This window comes from Diospyros lotus, chromosome 12 (genome assembly GCF_014633365.1).
Source record: "Diospyros lotus cultivar Yz01 chromosome 12, ASM1463336v1, whole genome shotgun sequence".
Lineage (NCBI taxonomy): Eukaryota > Viridiplantae > Streptophyta > Magnoliopsida > Ericales > Ebenaceae > Diospyros > Diospyros lotus.
The window spans coordinates 15269206-15284951 of NC_068349.1; the positions used below are offsets into that span (position 1 = coordinate 15269206).

General features: G+C 38.2%; 1 protein-coding gene across 1 annotated transcript; it reads left to right on the forward strand.

Moving 5' to 3' along the window:
- The first annotated feature begins 1002 nt into the window (after positions 1-1002).
- LOC127787523 (homeobox-leucine zipper protein HDG5-like) lies at positions 1003-12634 on the forward strand. Its single transcript, XM_052315582.1, has 8 exons — positions 1003-1461; positions 1894-1995; positions 2449-2661; positions 2759-2927; positions 3109-3225; positions 11707-11855; positions 11955-12082; positions 12157-12634. Exons 1-8 carry the CDS (start codon positions 1003-1005, stop codon positions 12632-12634), a joined length of 1815 nt encoding a protein of 604 aa, XP_052171542.1.
- The last annotated feature ends 3112 nt before the right edge of the window (positions 12635-15746 follow it).

Below are 15746 nucleotides of genomic sequence, written 5' to 3' on the forward strand. Positions count from 1 at the left end.
TGCATACATGGTATCACTTTGCTAACCCTGTGCCTTGCACGCAGTTTATTTAAGGAGAGCCCACACCTAAATTACAAACAAAGGAAAAAGGTGAGCCAAGAGTTAGGGCTCAAGCCTAGCCAAGTCAAGTTTTGGTTTCAGAATCGTCGAACCCAAATGAAGGTACGCACATCTTATAATTAATTTCATCCATAACTTGCCATTTCATTATCTTATATAATGGGTTTTTATTTTTTTTAAATGTGTAAGATCTCAATTTCCAGTTAGATTGGGTTTTTAATTTGTGCATAATTAGTTTGGATTTTTTGCTGATAATTTTTCATGTGCTAGGCACAACAAGATCGGAATGATAACTTAACACTAAGAGCCGAGAATGAAAGACTGAAGAATGAGAATTTGAAGCTACAAGCTGCCATACAAGCATTGATATGCCTTAATTGCAATAATATGGGTTACGATGAACAACAACTTCGACTTGAGAATATGCAACTCAAAATAGAGGTACACTACTCTCATAGACTTATTGTACCAATATATCTTTCAATTTTTTCTAATTCAAGATATTTGAAATACACACGCATATATATATATATATACATGTAACTGTCTTTGTCACAAAATGTTTTCTACTTTTTATATAAAAAATTAAGTATAATAATACTTTTATTTTTATTTAAAATTATATAAGAATACAAATATTTCTTCACATAAAGATATTTAAACAAAAATTTTATGCATAAAATTTAATTTATTTTTTGTGGTCAACATATCTAGCCCACAAAAATAGTAATGCCCAAAATTTACGCAAAATAATGGGACCCTTTCAAACTTGTTTATAAGGAACAAAAACATTATTATGATAATTAAATATTGGAAAAAGTTATAATAATATTACTATATTATTCTTAATAAAATTTTCTTCCATAAGAAAACAATTTTCCTTCTTGTATACCTTCTTTAATTTTTTTTCCTTATATATGTTCTTCTTTCTAGTTACAAAGAATGAGTTGCTTTGGTATAACATCAAGCCAGCATATTCAAATAGTGGAAACAACAGAAGCGATAGCCCCTTCGCTTCCTCCTTCCTCAACAATTTATTTCCAAGAGCAACAAATAGACGACTTCAGGGACATGATCAGCCAAGCCCCTTTGATGATAGAAAACTTCTCCCATTCCGTCGGCAACTGTCTGGTTGTGGAAGGAAACAAATCCATTGTGTTGGGCCTTGAAATGTCATCCATGGAGGAACTGGTGAAGATGTGTCGGGCAACTGACCCTCTTTGGATTAGATCTGAGGGTACCAAAAAGGAAGTGTTGAATGGTGAAGAGCACGCGAGGTTGTTTCAATGGCCATTGAAGTTTCAGCAAGATAAAGTCAATGAGTTCATTGTGGAAGCCTCTCGACACACTGCTGTTGTCGCCATCAGTAGCTTCATGTTGGTTGATGCTTTCCTTGACGTCGTAAGTCCAATTCAGTAACTCTTTAATCTAATATATATAATGCACCTTGTAGCATTATTTCCATTCCTAAACAATTTTATTGGGTGATAAAGTGTTATAAAACACAATCCATTTATCATCAAACAGAAAAATTAGTTTGAATTTGTAAACAATGAAACAAGATGCATTAATTGAAGCTTAGTGTTTCCCTATTTAATATATCTCAAAAAAATAATTTAACAAAAATTGAAGGACAATTGTTTTTATTAATACTCATTGACTTTTATTATGTCAATATCCATGTTAATTAGTAATAATTATGCAAAAAAAAAAAGTCACCAAAACAATATTTTTATTCCTATTTTAATCTATAGACGTAAGGGAGAACATCCATCTATATATTGAATTTGTATATAAGAAATTTCTATAAAAAGTCATTATTTTCTATTTCAGAAGAAGTGGGTGGAACTCTTCCCCTCCAATATCTCTAGAGCAACAACACTTCAAGTGGTCAGTTCAGGCATTTTAGGACATGCAAGTGGCTCCCATCATCTTGTGAGTACTCCAAATATATGAAAAGTTAATGGGATTATTTTGAATTTTTTATTAAATTAATGTTATATATTTTTTTATCTTTTTATGCAACTAATATTGGATTTTAGATTTTTACTAAAATAGCTTACGATAAGAAAGACCCGCTAGTCCAACTAGCGAGTCCTTGATTCTCTTTGTAAACACTCTAGCAAAAGATTTGGCATGAAAAAGGTGAACTCACTAGTGTGACTGGCACGTTTGGTTTAACTTCTAAAAACTTATGCTTTTTCAGTACTAGCGAGTCTCTTTCGATTTTTTTCTTCAAAATCATCTAATGCTATTTTAGTAAAAATCATAAAACCAATGTTAGTTGCATAAGAACTGTTAATTTAATAATAACTCATTTTTTTCTTAAATTTGTAGATTACTAATAAATAAATGATTGTTTATGTATTTGTATGTACGTGTCTCTAGATGTACGCAGTGCTACAATTTCTATCTCCACTAATTCCCACAAGAGAGGCTCTATTTCTTCGTTATTGCCAACTAAACAAGGAGGAGGGGACTTGGGTTATTGTTGATTTTCCATTTGAAAGCATGGGTGGAAGTTCCCAAGCTTCCTCCCCCAGATACAAGAGAAGACCCTCTGGTTGCATCATCAAAGACTTACCGAATGGATGCTCTAAGGTGACATATCAAAACAATATATATACATATATACATATGAGAATTAAAGAATGATTTATTATCATTATATTTTACAACTCTATTGAAATAAATGTAGGTTACATGGGTAGAACAAGCAGAGGTTGAGTACACACCAATCCATCAGATTTTTCACCTTTTCTTAAATAGCGGAAGGGCATTTGAAGCTCAACATTGGCTAGCTATCTTGCAAAGACAATCTGAGAGGCTTGCAAGCCTTGTGGCTACTAATGTATCCAATCTTGGAGGTACTCTTTCTTTCTTCTTTGTATCGTACCTAACAACACATATCCTTACCCAAAAGTGTTAATTAAAGGTAATTATTAGATATATGAAACTAAGAAATATATTGAAGACCGCCCTAATATACTACTTTGTAGGTGTTACATTTTTTATTTTTTAAAATTGACATGATGGTCATATTTACAGGGATGCAAATAACTGAAACAAGGAAGAAACTAATGAATCTTGCAGAGAGGATGACAAAAACTTTTTTTGTGAACATGAGCAGTTCCTGTGGTCAGACATGGATAGCCCTTTCGGATTGTGCTTATGACACTTGTTGAGAACCCAAGAGAAAACCTTAGGGTTTTTCTTTGTATTTCAAACACTAATAAAAGAAGAACAAAACTGGAAGCACGAAAAATAAACACAACACAATAAACAGAAATGAAAAACAGAAACCGAGACGCAAGAGATTTACTGTGGTTCACCTCAAACCGAGGCTACGTCCACGTTAAGCTCGAGAGAGGAGAGCTCACTGCACTATGAGATGAAAACCCAGATTACACCCACATAAGCCCTCACAAAACCCTCGATACAAACAATGGTTCGAGAAAACAAAAATGCCAAATAATCACTTAATATAGATTAGAGTCAACCCTATCGAACCATATAAAATGAAATCAAGCTATACAGGATTTACAGGGAATGAAGAACAGAGAAACCAAACCAGAACCCCAGCCCCGAAGACGAAGGCCCTTGCCTTTTCTGCTTCTTCCTCTTTCACGATTTCTTTTTGTCAATCTCGTCTCAAAGTTACTGTCTCAACTCACATCCCGAGGGGCGGGATTAAAAGCAATGACGAAGGGCCCAGATGAACGATCATAAAGTGAGGATGAAAGGCTGGGATTCAGTCATGCAAGCACGATTGATTATTCCCAACAGAAAATGGCAGACGAGCAGGAGATGATCGGGCAAAAGAAAGGGCGAGATCAGGCGCCAGCTAAAGGCAGCTGATGGTTGCCACGTGCAGCCATCCAGCAGCTGCCAAATGGCAGCGAGCGGTTGCTGCACGTGGCCTTCCAACCAGCTAAGTGCAACGACACCGTTTGGAGCTTCACAACCAACAATCTCCACCTTAAAGCACCAAACAAGAAATGTAATCCAAACTTCATGACAAAAAGGTAGCATGCTACAATCATCTTCTTCATAGCTTTAGTTGATAAGATCAACCAATACCCGCATGCAACAAGTCCAAGCAATGCTTGAATTTTGTTGCATTTAGCAACTTTGTACCCATGTCTGCTGGGTTATTTTTTGTAGGCACTTTTAGTATAGAAATAGTTCCATTTAAAACCAAATCTCTAACATAATGATACCTGACATCCACATGCTTAGTGCATTCATGGTAGACTGGATTTCTGGTTAAGTGAATAGCACTTTGACTGTCTGAATACACCTTAGCCTTTCCTTGAAGTAGGTGAATTTCCCGAAGTATACCTTGAATCCAAACAGCCTCCTTTACTGCATCAGTCACAGCTACATACTCTGCCTCAGTGGAAGACAGAGCAACCAGGGGTTGCAACTGTGACTTCCAACTGATGTAATTTCCACCTAAGGTGAAATATAGAGCAGTAGTGGACTTTCGGGTGTCTTTATCCCCTGCAAAGTCAGAATCTACATACCTAACAAGATCAAGAGAATTAAATCTTTTCTTGTAAATTAATCCAACATCAACAGATCCATGTATATATCTTAATAAATATTTAAGAGCATCCCAATGAGGTTTACCTGGGTTGGACATGAATCTGCTAAGGGATGATATAACATATGCTAGATCAGGCCTTGTACTAATCATAGCATACATGATAGTTCCAATTGCATTAGCATATGGAACCTTTTCCATTTTAATGATTTCAGAGTTGGACGAAGGGCATTGAGATTTAGTTAAGACAAAATGTCCAGCTAATGGAACACTTACTGGCTTGCAATTATGCATGTCAAACCTTTTTATAGCTTTCATTAAATAGTCATTTTGATGAACCTTTAAGCTGGAATTTCCTTTATCCCTTTCTATTGTCATTCCTAAAATTTTTTTAGTTGACCCTAAGTCTTTCATGTCAAAACTTGTGTTAAGCATTTGTTTTAATTCATTTATCTTAGACTTAGACTTACTAATTAACAGAATGTCATCTACGTACAACAGTAGATAAATGGGGATATTTGAGAGAATAAAATAGAAACAGTTATCATATTGACTCCTTACAAAACCAATCCCTAAGACAAAACTATCAAATTTTTTATACCACTGCCTAGGGGATTGTTTTAAGCCATAAAGAGATTTTTTCAGTAAACACTGTAACGACCCGCTCCCACTTACGGGCGTCACCGGTAAATAATCGACCGGATTATTCACCCGACAACCACAATTGAAGGGTTGGACTATGTTTCAACAGAAAACGCCCTAGGTGGGAACTAGGCTTCGTCCTTCCCTTCGCTCCACTCAAGAATCGGTCCCAACTCAAATGAGAAAAATCCAGCGGACCAAGACCTGAAACCCGAGTGAGCTTCACCTCTCTTTAGCTCACCCCATAGCAAGCCAGAGGTGACCCAGGCACAAGGCTAGCATACAAACACTTCGCTGAGTATTGGAGATTTATGAGAACATACCTTGCTGATTTTGACTCGGTCCGAAACTTGGCTTTACCGACTATGCCACATTCAACAAGCAATCTCACAATCATCTATCACACTATGATGATTACACAATTAAATACATTTAAGCTCAATAATACAGACATTTACTCACAAGGGTATACATACACCACGCCCCCTGGCTACATACAAGCAATATTAAAAATACATAACTCGGGCAACTCAACTAGTTGCCACAGCGGCCTCCCGACGCCATCCCTGCTTGCATCCGGACTTGCATCATCTACACATGAGGTAAAACCTCATGAGTCATAAAGACTCAGTAAGGGTGCAATGCATGTAAATATGAATATAATCATGTTTATGTATGCCAAATGCATGCAAATGAGGCTAGGCTCACACATCCTCACAACCCACTAAGGTTTGAGGCATCAACCTATCACCCCCACCACTAGTCCTCCATATAGCCATAGGTCCACTAGAGCTTGCATCACACAAGATATAAACACTACATGCCAATGCAACATAAAAGCATTATCAAACACATTTACCAACTTACAAGGCCACCTCCACATGGGGCCATCCCTTACCTGGCTCGAAGCCTCAACTCCGCCTCGGCACGAGCTCTAGCCCGAACCTCTAGTTCCTCTAGGATCACCGCCTCCCCGGTCAAACCTAGATGCAAAACACACAAAAGCCCAACTCCATTAACATCCGGCATTTAACCAATGCCCTTGACTACACCGCACATCGCCAAAAATCATCCATTAACAAGATTTCAAATAACCCCAACACAGGGTTTAATCCAATAATTAATTATTCTACATTAATTCGCTTAATGTAAATAATTTGGGAAGAAATATTAATTTACCTCGGACAATTTGGAAACGAAAATCGGCCAACCGCCCACACCGGCATTGACTCTCGAGCTGCCACTTGCGCTCAAAATCCCATTCTCGAGCTTTCAGTATGCTCCAAGAGTCTCGAAATAATTTCCAAAACTTTTCTGGATTTTTCTGGAATTTTTTCTCCTATTTTCCCTTTTTCCCTGATTTTCTTTATTTCTATATATATATTTTTTATTTTCTCTTTCTTCCTCCTTGCTTCTTCTTCCCAGCGCGCCTGTTCCTCCTTCTTCTTCAGCGACTCCCGCACGGACCAGCACCGGCCGCCACCTGCCTCGCCTCCGTTGGCCACCGCTGCTACCCGCTAACTCCCCACCGTCGGCTGCTTCTCGTAACCACGCCGCCACCGCCTCAAGCGCGAGCCATCGCGGCCCCCTGCGTGCTGCTGCGGTTTCGATGCTGCTGGCCCGCATGCCCGCCATGGCTGAACATCAAGCTCCTTGCCGCGGCCGCCTTCCTCCGCTACAGCTCCTCCGTCGTCGGTCTCCCTCACAGCTGGTCTGGCTCTGCCCGATCTTCTTCGCCGAACAGCCATGGCTGCAGCTTGGTGTTGCCACCATCAGTCGCTGCAACTAGCGACGCTGCAACTCCGGCCAGCCCGACCCTCTCTCTCGATCACTCTCGCAATCTCTCTCTCTCTCTAGCTCATAGCTCTCTCTCCCGAGCCTCTTTTCTCCTCTTGGCCGAGCTCCCATGAGCTCTCTTTCTGCCATTTCAAATGCACAGAAACGGTCACTAGGAAGCTTCAAGGAAGCTTCCTCACGCGGCTATATATATATACATATATATAAATTACATATTAACCCTCTAATTCTCCAAATTCCACTTAAGCAATTTATTAATTGCATTTTAGGAATTTACTAATTACTTTAGGGCCTCCCAATGCTTAAATTAATTATAATTAAGCCACCCAAAATCTTGGTTTAATCGAAATTAATAACCGATCGCTACTCGGGAATACCGACCTTATCCCTGCACCTGCACGGGACCTTTATTCGACCCCGAAACACTTAAGGGTTGCATTACTTAGAAAACCGAACCACCCCTAGGGTCCCCTCAGCTTCCAGGACGTCTCCTCCGACTATTCGGTATTGGCACCCACTCGGGTTTATACAGAGTTTATTCCAAAAATTATTCCCGGTCGGACCGCTTCCAGCGTCACTATCCTCATCTCGAGACTCTCATCAATCCCTTTCCCTCTTCCCTGGACATCCAAGTCCCGAGGCACTCCCGGCTGCAAATTCGACAATTTTATTAATTAATTTCCCGAGATTGACCCTTGGTCTTCCCGGACCACCCGAGGTCCTTTCAAAATAACCAAAAATTATTTATTTTTAACACCATGTAATACCGGGTATTACAAACACACATGCTCAGGTTTATTTGAGTCAATATATCCAGCTAGTTGAGTCATGTAAATTTTCTCTTCTAAGTCTCCATGCAAAAATGTTGTCTTAACATATAATTGTTCTAATTCAAGGTCAAATTGAACAACTATTGATAGCATCATGCAAATGGTTTTAAATTTGACTATAGGGGAGAAAATTTCAGTGTAATCTATACCTTCCCTCTGAGTAAACCCCTTTGCCACTAATCTTGCTTTATACCTAATTGGAACAGTAGGAGAAAAACCTTCTTTTAACTTATACAACCATTTACACTGAATTAACTTCTGTTTCTGAGGTCTTGGCACCAACTCCCATGTGCCATTAATTTTAAGTGAAGACATTTCCTCATCCATGGCTTGCTGCCACTTTACATTTTCCTTGGAGCTGACAGCCTCCACATATGAGGAAGGCTCACTACTCCTTAATTCCAAGCCTGCCACAAGGGCACAAAACACTAAGCCTGAATAGGCATACCTTGCAGGGGGTCTTGAAACCCTCCTGCTCCTATCTCAGGCTAGATGGTAATCACTGAGATCTTGGGTTGAGCTGTGATGCTCCACCTCAATCTCATGTTCCTCTTCTTGTTCCTATTGATCATCATCATGATTAGAGGTTTGATTTGGGGTTGGAACATCTTCTAGGTTGGATTCTATTGGAGCAGTTGGAAGAGGATCTTCAACCTGCTCCACCTCAATTTGAGACCCTCATAGAATGATAAAATCATCTGGACTTCTATTAATGTTGGTTTCTTCAGAGCGAACTGTTTTGCAAGGGAAAGTTGTTTCATTAAAGATGACATCTCTACTAATAATGATTTTAATCCCAGCAGATTGTCTTTCCCATAATCTAAAACCTTTGGTTCCTTCTTGATAACCAACAAACACACACCTAATGGACCTAGGATCTAATTTACCTTCTGATTTGTGAGCATATGCTTCACAACCAAACACCTTAAGGTAATTAAGATTTAATTTCCTACCGGTCCATTTTTCTTCAGGGCATTTTAGATTTAGGGCAGTGGAAGGACTTCTATTCACCAAATAGGCTGCAGTAGACAAGGCCTCCCCCCAAAAGGATTTTGGCATATTAGAGGTGAATAAGAGGCATCTAACCTTTTCAAGAAGAGTTCAGTTCATCCTCTCAGCTACCCCATTTTGTTGGGGTGTATACCTCACAGTCTTATGTCTAAGTATTCCTTGGGTATTGCAGAATTCATCAAACTCTTTGTTACAAAATTCCAGACCATTGTCTGTCCTTAAGATTTTAATCTTTCTATCTATTTGATTTTCAATTATGTTCTTCCAAGTTTTAAACTTCTCTAGAGTCTGGTCTTTAGATTTTAGAAGAAAAACCCAAACCTTTCTAGTGAAATCATCAATAATAGAAATAAAATACCTGTTACCACCGTGAGTAGGGACCTGAGAAGGCCCCCATAAATCTGCATGTATATATTCTAGGCATACCTTCGCCAGGTGGGTTCCCTTATGGAAACCCAGCCTGTGTTGCTTGCCTAGAACACATGGCTCACAAAAATCGAGGGACCCCACTGGCACTGAACCAAGGTAGCCTTGGTTAGATAGTGCCTTAAGACCTTTTAGGCTCATATGGCTAAGTCTCAGGTGCCATAATTCTGTCTTATTAGATTTGACTATGCATGCAGAACTAATATTATCAGAAGAGAAATAACAGCCATTCAAAACATACAATCCATTTTTCTTAGCACCAGTTAGAATTAGATCATCTCCTTTAAACACATACATTGATCCATTTTCTGCTTTATAAGAGAAACCTAGTTCATCTAATGTGCCAAGAGATATTAAATTTCTTTTTAGGCCAAGAACATATCTTACATCAGTTAAGGTTCTGGTTTTGTTATCATGCAATTTGAGAGATATGCTTCTTATACCTTTAACCCTACATGATTGGTTATTACCCATAAACACTGTTCCAGATTCATTTTTATCAAAATTATGAAACCAATCAATGTTGGGACACATATGGAAAGAACATCTTGAATCCATGATCCATTCATTATCAATAGAAGCATTTGAAACAATAAGAACCTCAGCTAAACAGTTTGAATTACTAGGATTAGCATTTACATTTCCCCTCGCTTTTGTTTCTTAATGTAGTCATAACAGTATTTCTTAATGTGTCCCTCTTTCCCACAGTGATAGCATTTCCACTTTTGCTAACCCTTTTTATCTTTCTTCTTACCCTTTTTCCCTAACCCACTAGCATGATCATTATTACCAGTAGAATGCTTTTTCTCATTCTTCCCCTTTACAAAGAGATTGCTACCAGATTTCTTTGATGTCCCTAGTTCCAGTTCTCTAGCCTTAATGCCTGAAATAACAAGGTCTAGACTAGGTACTATGCCAGTATATCTTAATGCATGTTTAACAACATCATAATCATCAGGCAATGAATTTAATAGAATCATAGCTTCACTAGAGTCTCCTAATGCTTGATCAGTACCTCTAAGTAATAATGCAAGCTTAGTAAATTCGTCTATGTTCTCATCCATTGTCTTTGATGCATTCATTTTAAAATTAAATAGCATGCCTTTCAGATATACTAAATTAGGTGCAATAATGACAGAAAATAAAGCATCTAGTTTATTCCAAAGTTCTAAGGGAGTGGACATACCATCTACCTTGCAAATCACATTGTCACCCAGGTGGAGGAAGATCAGATTGAAGGCTTCTTCTCTAATTTCCTCTGTCCTCGCAAGTTGGTCTGCTGACCATTTGCGATCATCTGTCTCAAGTGCTATAAGCACTTTATGATGAGAGAGTAATACTCTCATCTTTTTCTTCCAGCTTCCATAATCTCCTTTTCCATCAAATATACCAATTTCAAATCGGGTAGAATTCATCTTCGCCTTGCACGAAGGTAACTTAGGTGGCTCTAGACTTAGAAAAGAATCAACACAGCACACACCCGCTGAAATAGACTCTCTCAGAGAAACCCTAGATCACCCGCAAGATGAGTAAACCCCAGAAATGAAAACTTAATAGATTGAAGTTACAGAAACCCTAAGAGCCGAACTTAACAAGGCTCTGATACCACTGTTGAGAACCCAAGAGAAAACCTTAGGGTTTTTCTTTGTATTTCAAACACTGATGAAAGAAGAACAAAATTGGAAGCATGAAAAATAAACACAGCACAATAAACAGAAATGAAAAACAGAAATCGAGACGCGAGAGATTTACCGTGGTTCACCTCAAACCGAGGCTATGTCCACGTTGAGCTCGAGAGAGGAGAGCTCACTGCACTATGAGATGAAAACCCAGATTACACCCACATAAACCCTCACAAAACCCTCGATACAAACAATGGTTCGAGAAAACAAAAATGCCAAATAATCACTTAATATAGATTAGAGGCAACCCTATCGAACCATATAAAATGAAATCAAGCTATACAGGATTTACAGGGAATGAAGAACAGAGAAACCAAACCAGAACCCCAGCCCCGAAGACGAAAGCCCTTGCCTTTTCTGCTTCTTCCTCTTTCATGATTTCTTATTGTCAATCTCGTCTCAAAGTTACTGTCTCAACTCACATCCTGAGGGCCAGGATTAAAAGCAATGATGAAGGGCCCGGATGAACGATCATAAAGTGAGGATGAAAGGCTGGGATTCAGTTGTGCAAGCATGATTGATTATTCCCAACAGAAAATGGCAGACGAGCAGGAGATGATCAGGCAAAGGAAAGGGCGAGATCAAGCGCCAACTGAAGGCAGCTGATGGTTGCCGCGTGCAGCCATCTAGCAACTGCCAAATGGCAGCGAGCGGTTGTTGCACGTGGCCTTCCAACTAGCTAAGTGCAACGACACCGTTTGGAGCTTCACAGCCAACAACACTATTAGAATCACCAAGAGAAGTATCACAGAGCCTTGCCAGCCCATTGGTTTGATTCTCATTGTTACATCCACTTCTTGGCTTCCATATTCACCCTTTCTTGCCAATCTACTCAAAGATGAGCATTGTAGGGCTCTACAGGTACATAATCATCACCTTCTGAATCCATTCTTTCTTTGTCTCATTTTCTTTTTCGAATCCATTATGTAGCTTTGCATTTGTGTTCGTCATATGTGGCAGCTAGATGTTCTTTCAAATGTGACTTCTTTGCAAGAGGTGGTTCACATTGCTAGTGGCTCACATCCAAGAAATTGCATTTCTCTTTTTCGCATTAATGTAAGTATGCATACATTCCTTTTGAGTCTTTTGTGTATGGGTATTTTTTTCATGTTAAGTTGCTAGTACCACATTGCTACCTATATATATTTGTGTAGGACACAAGCACAAAATTCATTCTACAAGAGAGCAGCATTAGCGATACCAGCTGTGTAATGGTGTTTTCTACCATCAACATTGACTCTCTCCAACTAGCTATGAGTAACCAAGACCAGTCTTGCATTCCTCTACTTCCACTAGGATTCATCATGCATCCCATGGGAGCACTAATTGTAAACGACTACTCTGTCACCAGTGAAGTCAATGGTGTGCCTAATTTAGATTCTGAAAGCTTGCTAGGACAAGGTTGTTTACTAACTGTTGGGCTACAAGTTTTGGTTAGCACCAACCCAACTAAAAAGCTTGAGCACTCGGACATTATCGCAATTAGCAAGCCTTTGTGCGACATAGTCCACAAAATTAATACTACTCCTTATAGTGATAGAAGAGGAGATGATGGTGCTGGTTATGCTAATAATGGTGGTAATGTGGGCTTTTCTACTGAGCCGGTGGCACAAGATGATCCATCCTTGCAACAAGATTAAGGTTTTGAATATATCCCTAATTACTAAAAAAAAAATCTTCGTCTCTTTTGTCGAGAGAAATTTGATATAAGAATATTTTAATTATTTTTGTTTCAGCTTCTATTTGGAAATTATTAAATTAGATATTTAGCTTTTTATGAGGTGAGAAAGTGATCAAAAGATATTCAACATGGATCAAATCTACTTAGATAAGTTAACAAATTTAATTCAGCATACTTGTATAGCACATGTAATGTGATTGTTCATTAGACTCTACCATCTAGCACACTTCCTCGAAAAGACAAGATACCACAATATTAATCCTATCCATGTAACACAATCAATCTATCCCTTTCGAGATAAAGTATTAAAACATCTCGAGTGGTAGAAATATATTTAAGATAAGCCAACTGATAAAGAAGGAAAGAATAGATCCCATGAAATAGGAATCACCCTAAAGGTAGAGTAAAACTATAACTTCAAAAATTAAGGTCACGATAGAAAAAAACATGTGAATCACATGGAAACAACACTTTTAGCAAGTCATTTGTCACTTTGGGGGTTATTCGTCATCCTAAGACTCATACGTCGCCCTAAGAGTCATTCCCACAACTCTTCCAAACTCCCATATAACATCATAAGAGCCACAACCCTTATGCCATCTTGAGAGACACAAGTCCTCTTGAGACTTCCTTGCTACCAAGACACACTCCCATCACTAAGTCACGTGAAAATGGGTCACACGCATAGTTCAACAATATGGTTTCCCACAAAAAAAAATAGTTGTAATCAGGCAATGACATAAGCATTTTACGTATGTATCAGTAAGCAACACATAGAATAGGGACATCACAAGTTCTATCTATTTTTTCGAGAAAGAGAATATCTCTTGGAAAGCATATGAAAGGAGTAGATAAACTAAAGAGAATCAATAGAGAATGATTTCACATATATGTAGATATAATGCTCCCCTTAAGTATAATCAACATTTACACGAGGAAAACACTTAACTATTTGCCTTTTTACATCAAGCCTTAATAATAGAGTATAATATGAAAGTAAAATCTTTTCTACTAAAAAAAGAGAAACTTGCATTGAGTAGGTATTCAAAAATGACAACTTCAAAGAACAATTCAAGCATATAGAAAAGTTGGCTTGCTTTTATTTCATTAGCAATTTACACTCAAGATACATGTCATACTTATAATTGCACTTTCACTCAAATTTTCACACATCCAAACAATTTACATATTCAAACATTAGAATTAATCAACGAGTTTTCATTCAAAGTTTGCAAGACAACTCAAGCAAGATGAATTGATTGAAAACCTAAAAATATTGTTTCAATGTTTCTTTGATTGAAACATGTTGTTGCCAAAATACAACAATTAGAAGCTTTAGGAGTGGGAGGCCTATGGATGCCGATAGTCTCGGGATTTGACTGATGCTTGGTTATTGAAATAGGTTAGGCTTCCGCAAGAATGCTTTCAAAGAGGCCTTCCGAGGATTCCTCCCAAAGGTTCCTTCCATACGGGTGTGGATTTTTTCATCGGGAAAGTCTTGTGATCTGGAGTGCTTCTGAAGGATTCTGTAAGGGCCCACTCTCGAATATTCCCGCTAGCATAGAATATTCGAAAGGAGGTCATCACAGAGATGATATAGAATAAACCATAATTAAACAAACAATTCATTTCATTCACCAGCAGCGGAAACTAAGTTTAAGTTCAATTACACTTCCAATAGCTCAAGAGTTCGGGCTCAATGGCCATACAAAATAGATAAGAGACTCTAATGTTAACTAACAAAATAAGAATCATTTCATCTCAAGCCTCACCAAAATGTTAAATAGGATCTTCAAGTTAGGACGCGTCCCCGTACACCACTATCCTTAGGCCTTAGTCCCACTGGACTCACCCCCAATAATAGCTTTCTCTTTACTTGGAATGGCAAAGAAGATCAAGTGAGTCACAAGGCCCAGCAAGTTCTAGGACAATAAACAATGATCATGAACCAAGAATAAGGTGACACCAAAAGAGAGTACTCCAGAACTTGACTGATGTATACAAGTATCACAATTTAAGACTTGATCAATTTCAAGTTAAATGTATCATGCCACCATGTACTATTATGCATATGTGCATATAAATTTAATATCAGTAACAAATCTCATAGGCTCGCAAGCCATAAATCAACACATGCCAAAGTTTATCACATAAATAATACCTCACAATAAATATGGAGTTAACTTGCCGGGCTATGGCCACCTCGTCCCATGCCAGGTGCTTTAGGGTACCCCTTACCCTCCGTGCAAAATATTAGGTGCGTAAAGATAAATAATATTATGCCTCATAATATGATCATACTGAATGTGTATGAAACATGTCATGCATTCACTTCCACATAAATATAAACATCATGAATTTCATCTCACAAGCTGTTGCCATACTTATATATATATATATTTTATGCCCATCTCACAATACTGGATAGTTTTTCACTCATATCAAGTGTTATTTGATCAAATGAAAACCAAATTATTCTCATTCTTATATATATATGAAGATCTTCAAAGTCATTTAAAGAATCTCCTAAAGTGAATTCCAAAAATTGGCCTTGAAATTGCTAGTCGAAATAAACCTAGAATTTTTCTAAGGCTAAGGACCAACTAGAACATTTTTGAAAATGTCTTCAATTTGAAAAACTAACTCTTGGTATTTTGATAACTAGCATTAATTGTTGTAAAAATTATTTTTTAATGAATTTTTCAAGAAACGCAAACTATGTATTTCGATGGTGGTAAAATTGCAAATTCGTGAATTCGTGAATTTGCGCCAAGAGCACGAGGTCAGGCACGCGGCAAGAGCTCGCGGCCAAGAGCTTGAGAGAATGAGCTCACGCAAAAGACAAGCGGGAAGAGCTTGCTGGAACATCAATGAAGCTGAACGTGTATATATATATATATAACTGGGTTTGCAGAACAGAGCAGGGGCATTCGAACGATTCTTTAAGCATGAGTATATGGTGGATTGGCTAGGCAGGGCATGGCTCGAATAAGCTTTACAAATTAATGAGTGGTATCAGCTTGTTACGCATGTATATATATATGTATTTATAAGTGGGTCTCATATATAGG

Coding starts and splice junctions, on each gene's coding strand:
- LOC127787523 (XM_052315582.1), top strand. CDS start 1,003: ATGAGTTGCTTTGGTATAACATCAAGCCAGCATATTCAAATAGTGGAA. Junction 3,226..11,706: donor ATGGATAGCCCTTTCGGATT/GTGCTTATGACA, acceptor GGAGCTTCACAG/CCAACAACACTATTAGAATC. Junction 11,856..11,954: donor AGCATTGTAGGGCTCTACAG/GTACATAATCAT, acceptor CATATGTGGCAG/CTAGATGTTCTTTCAAATGT.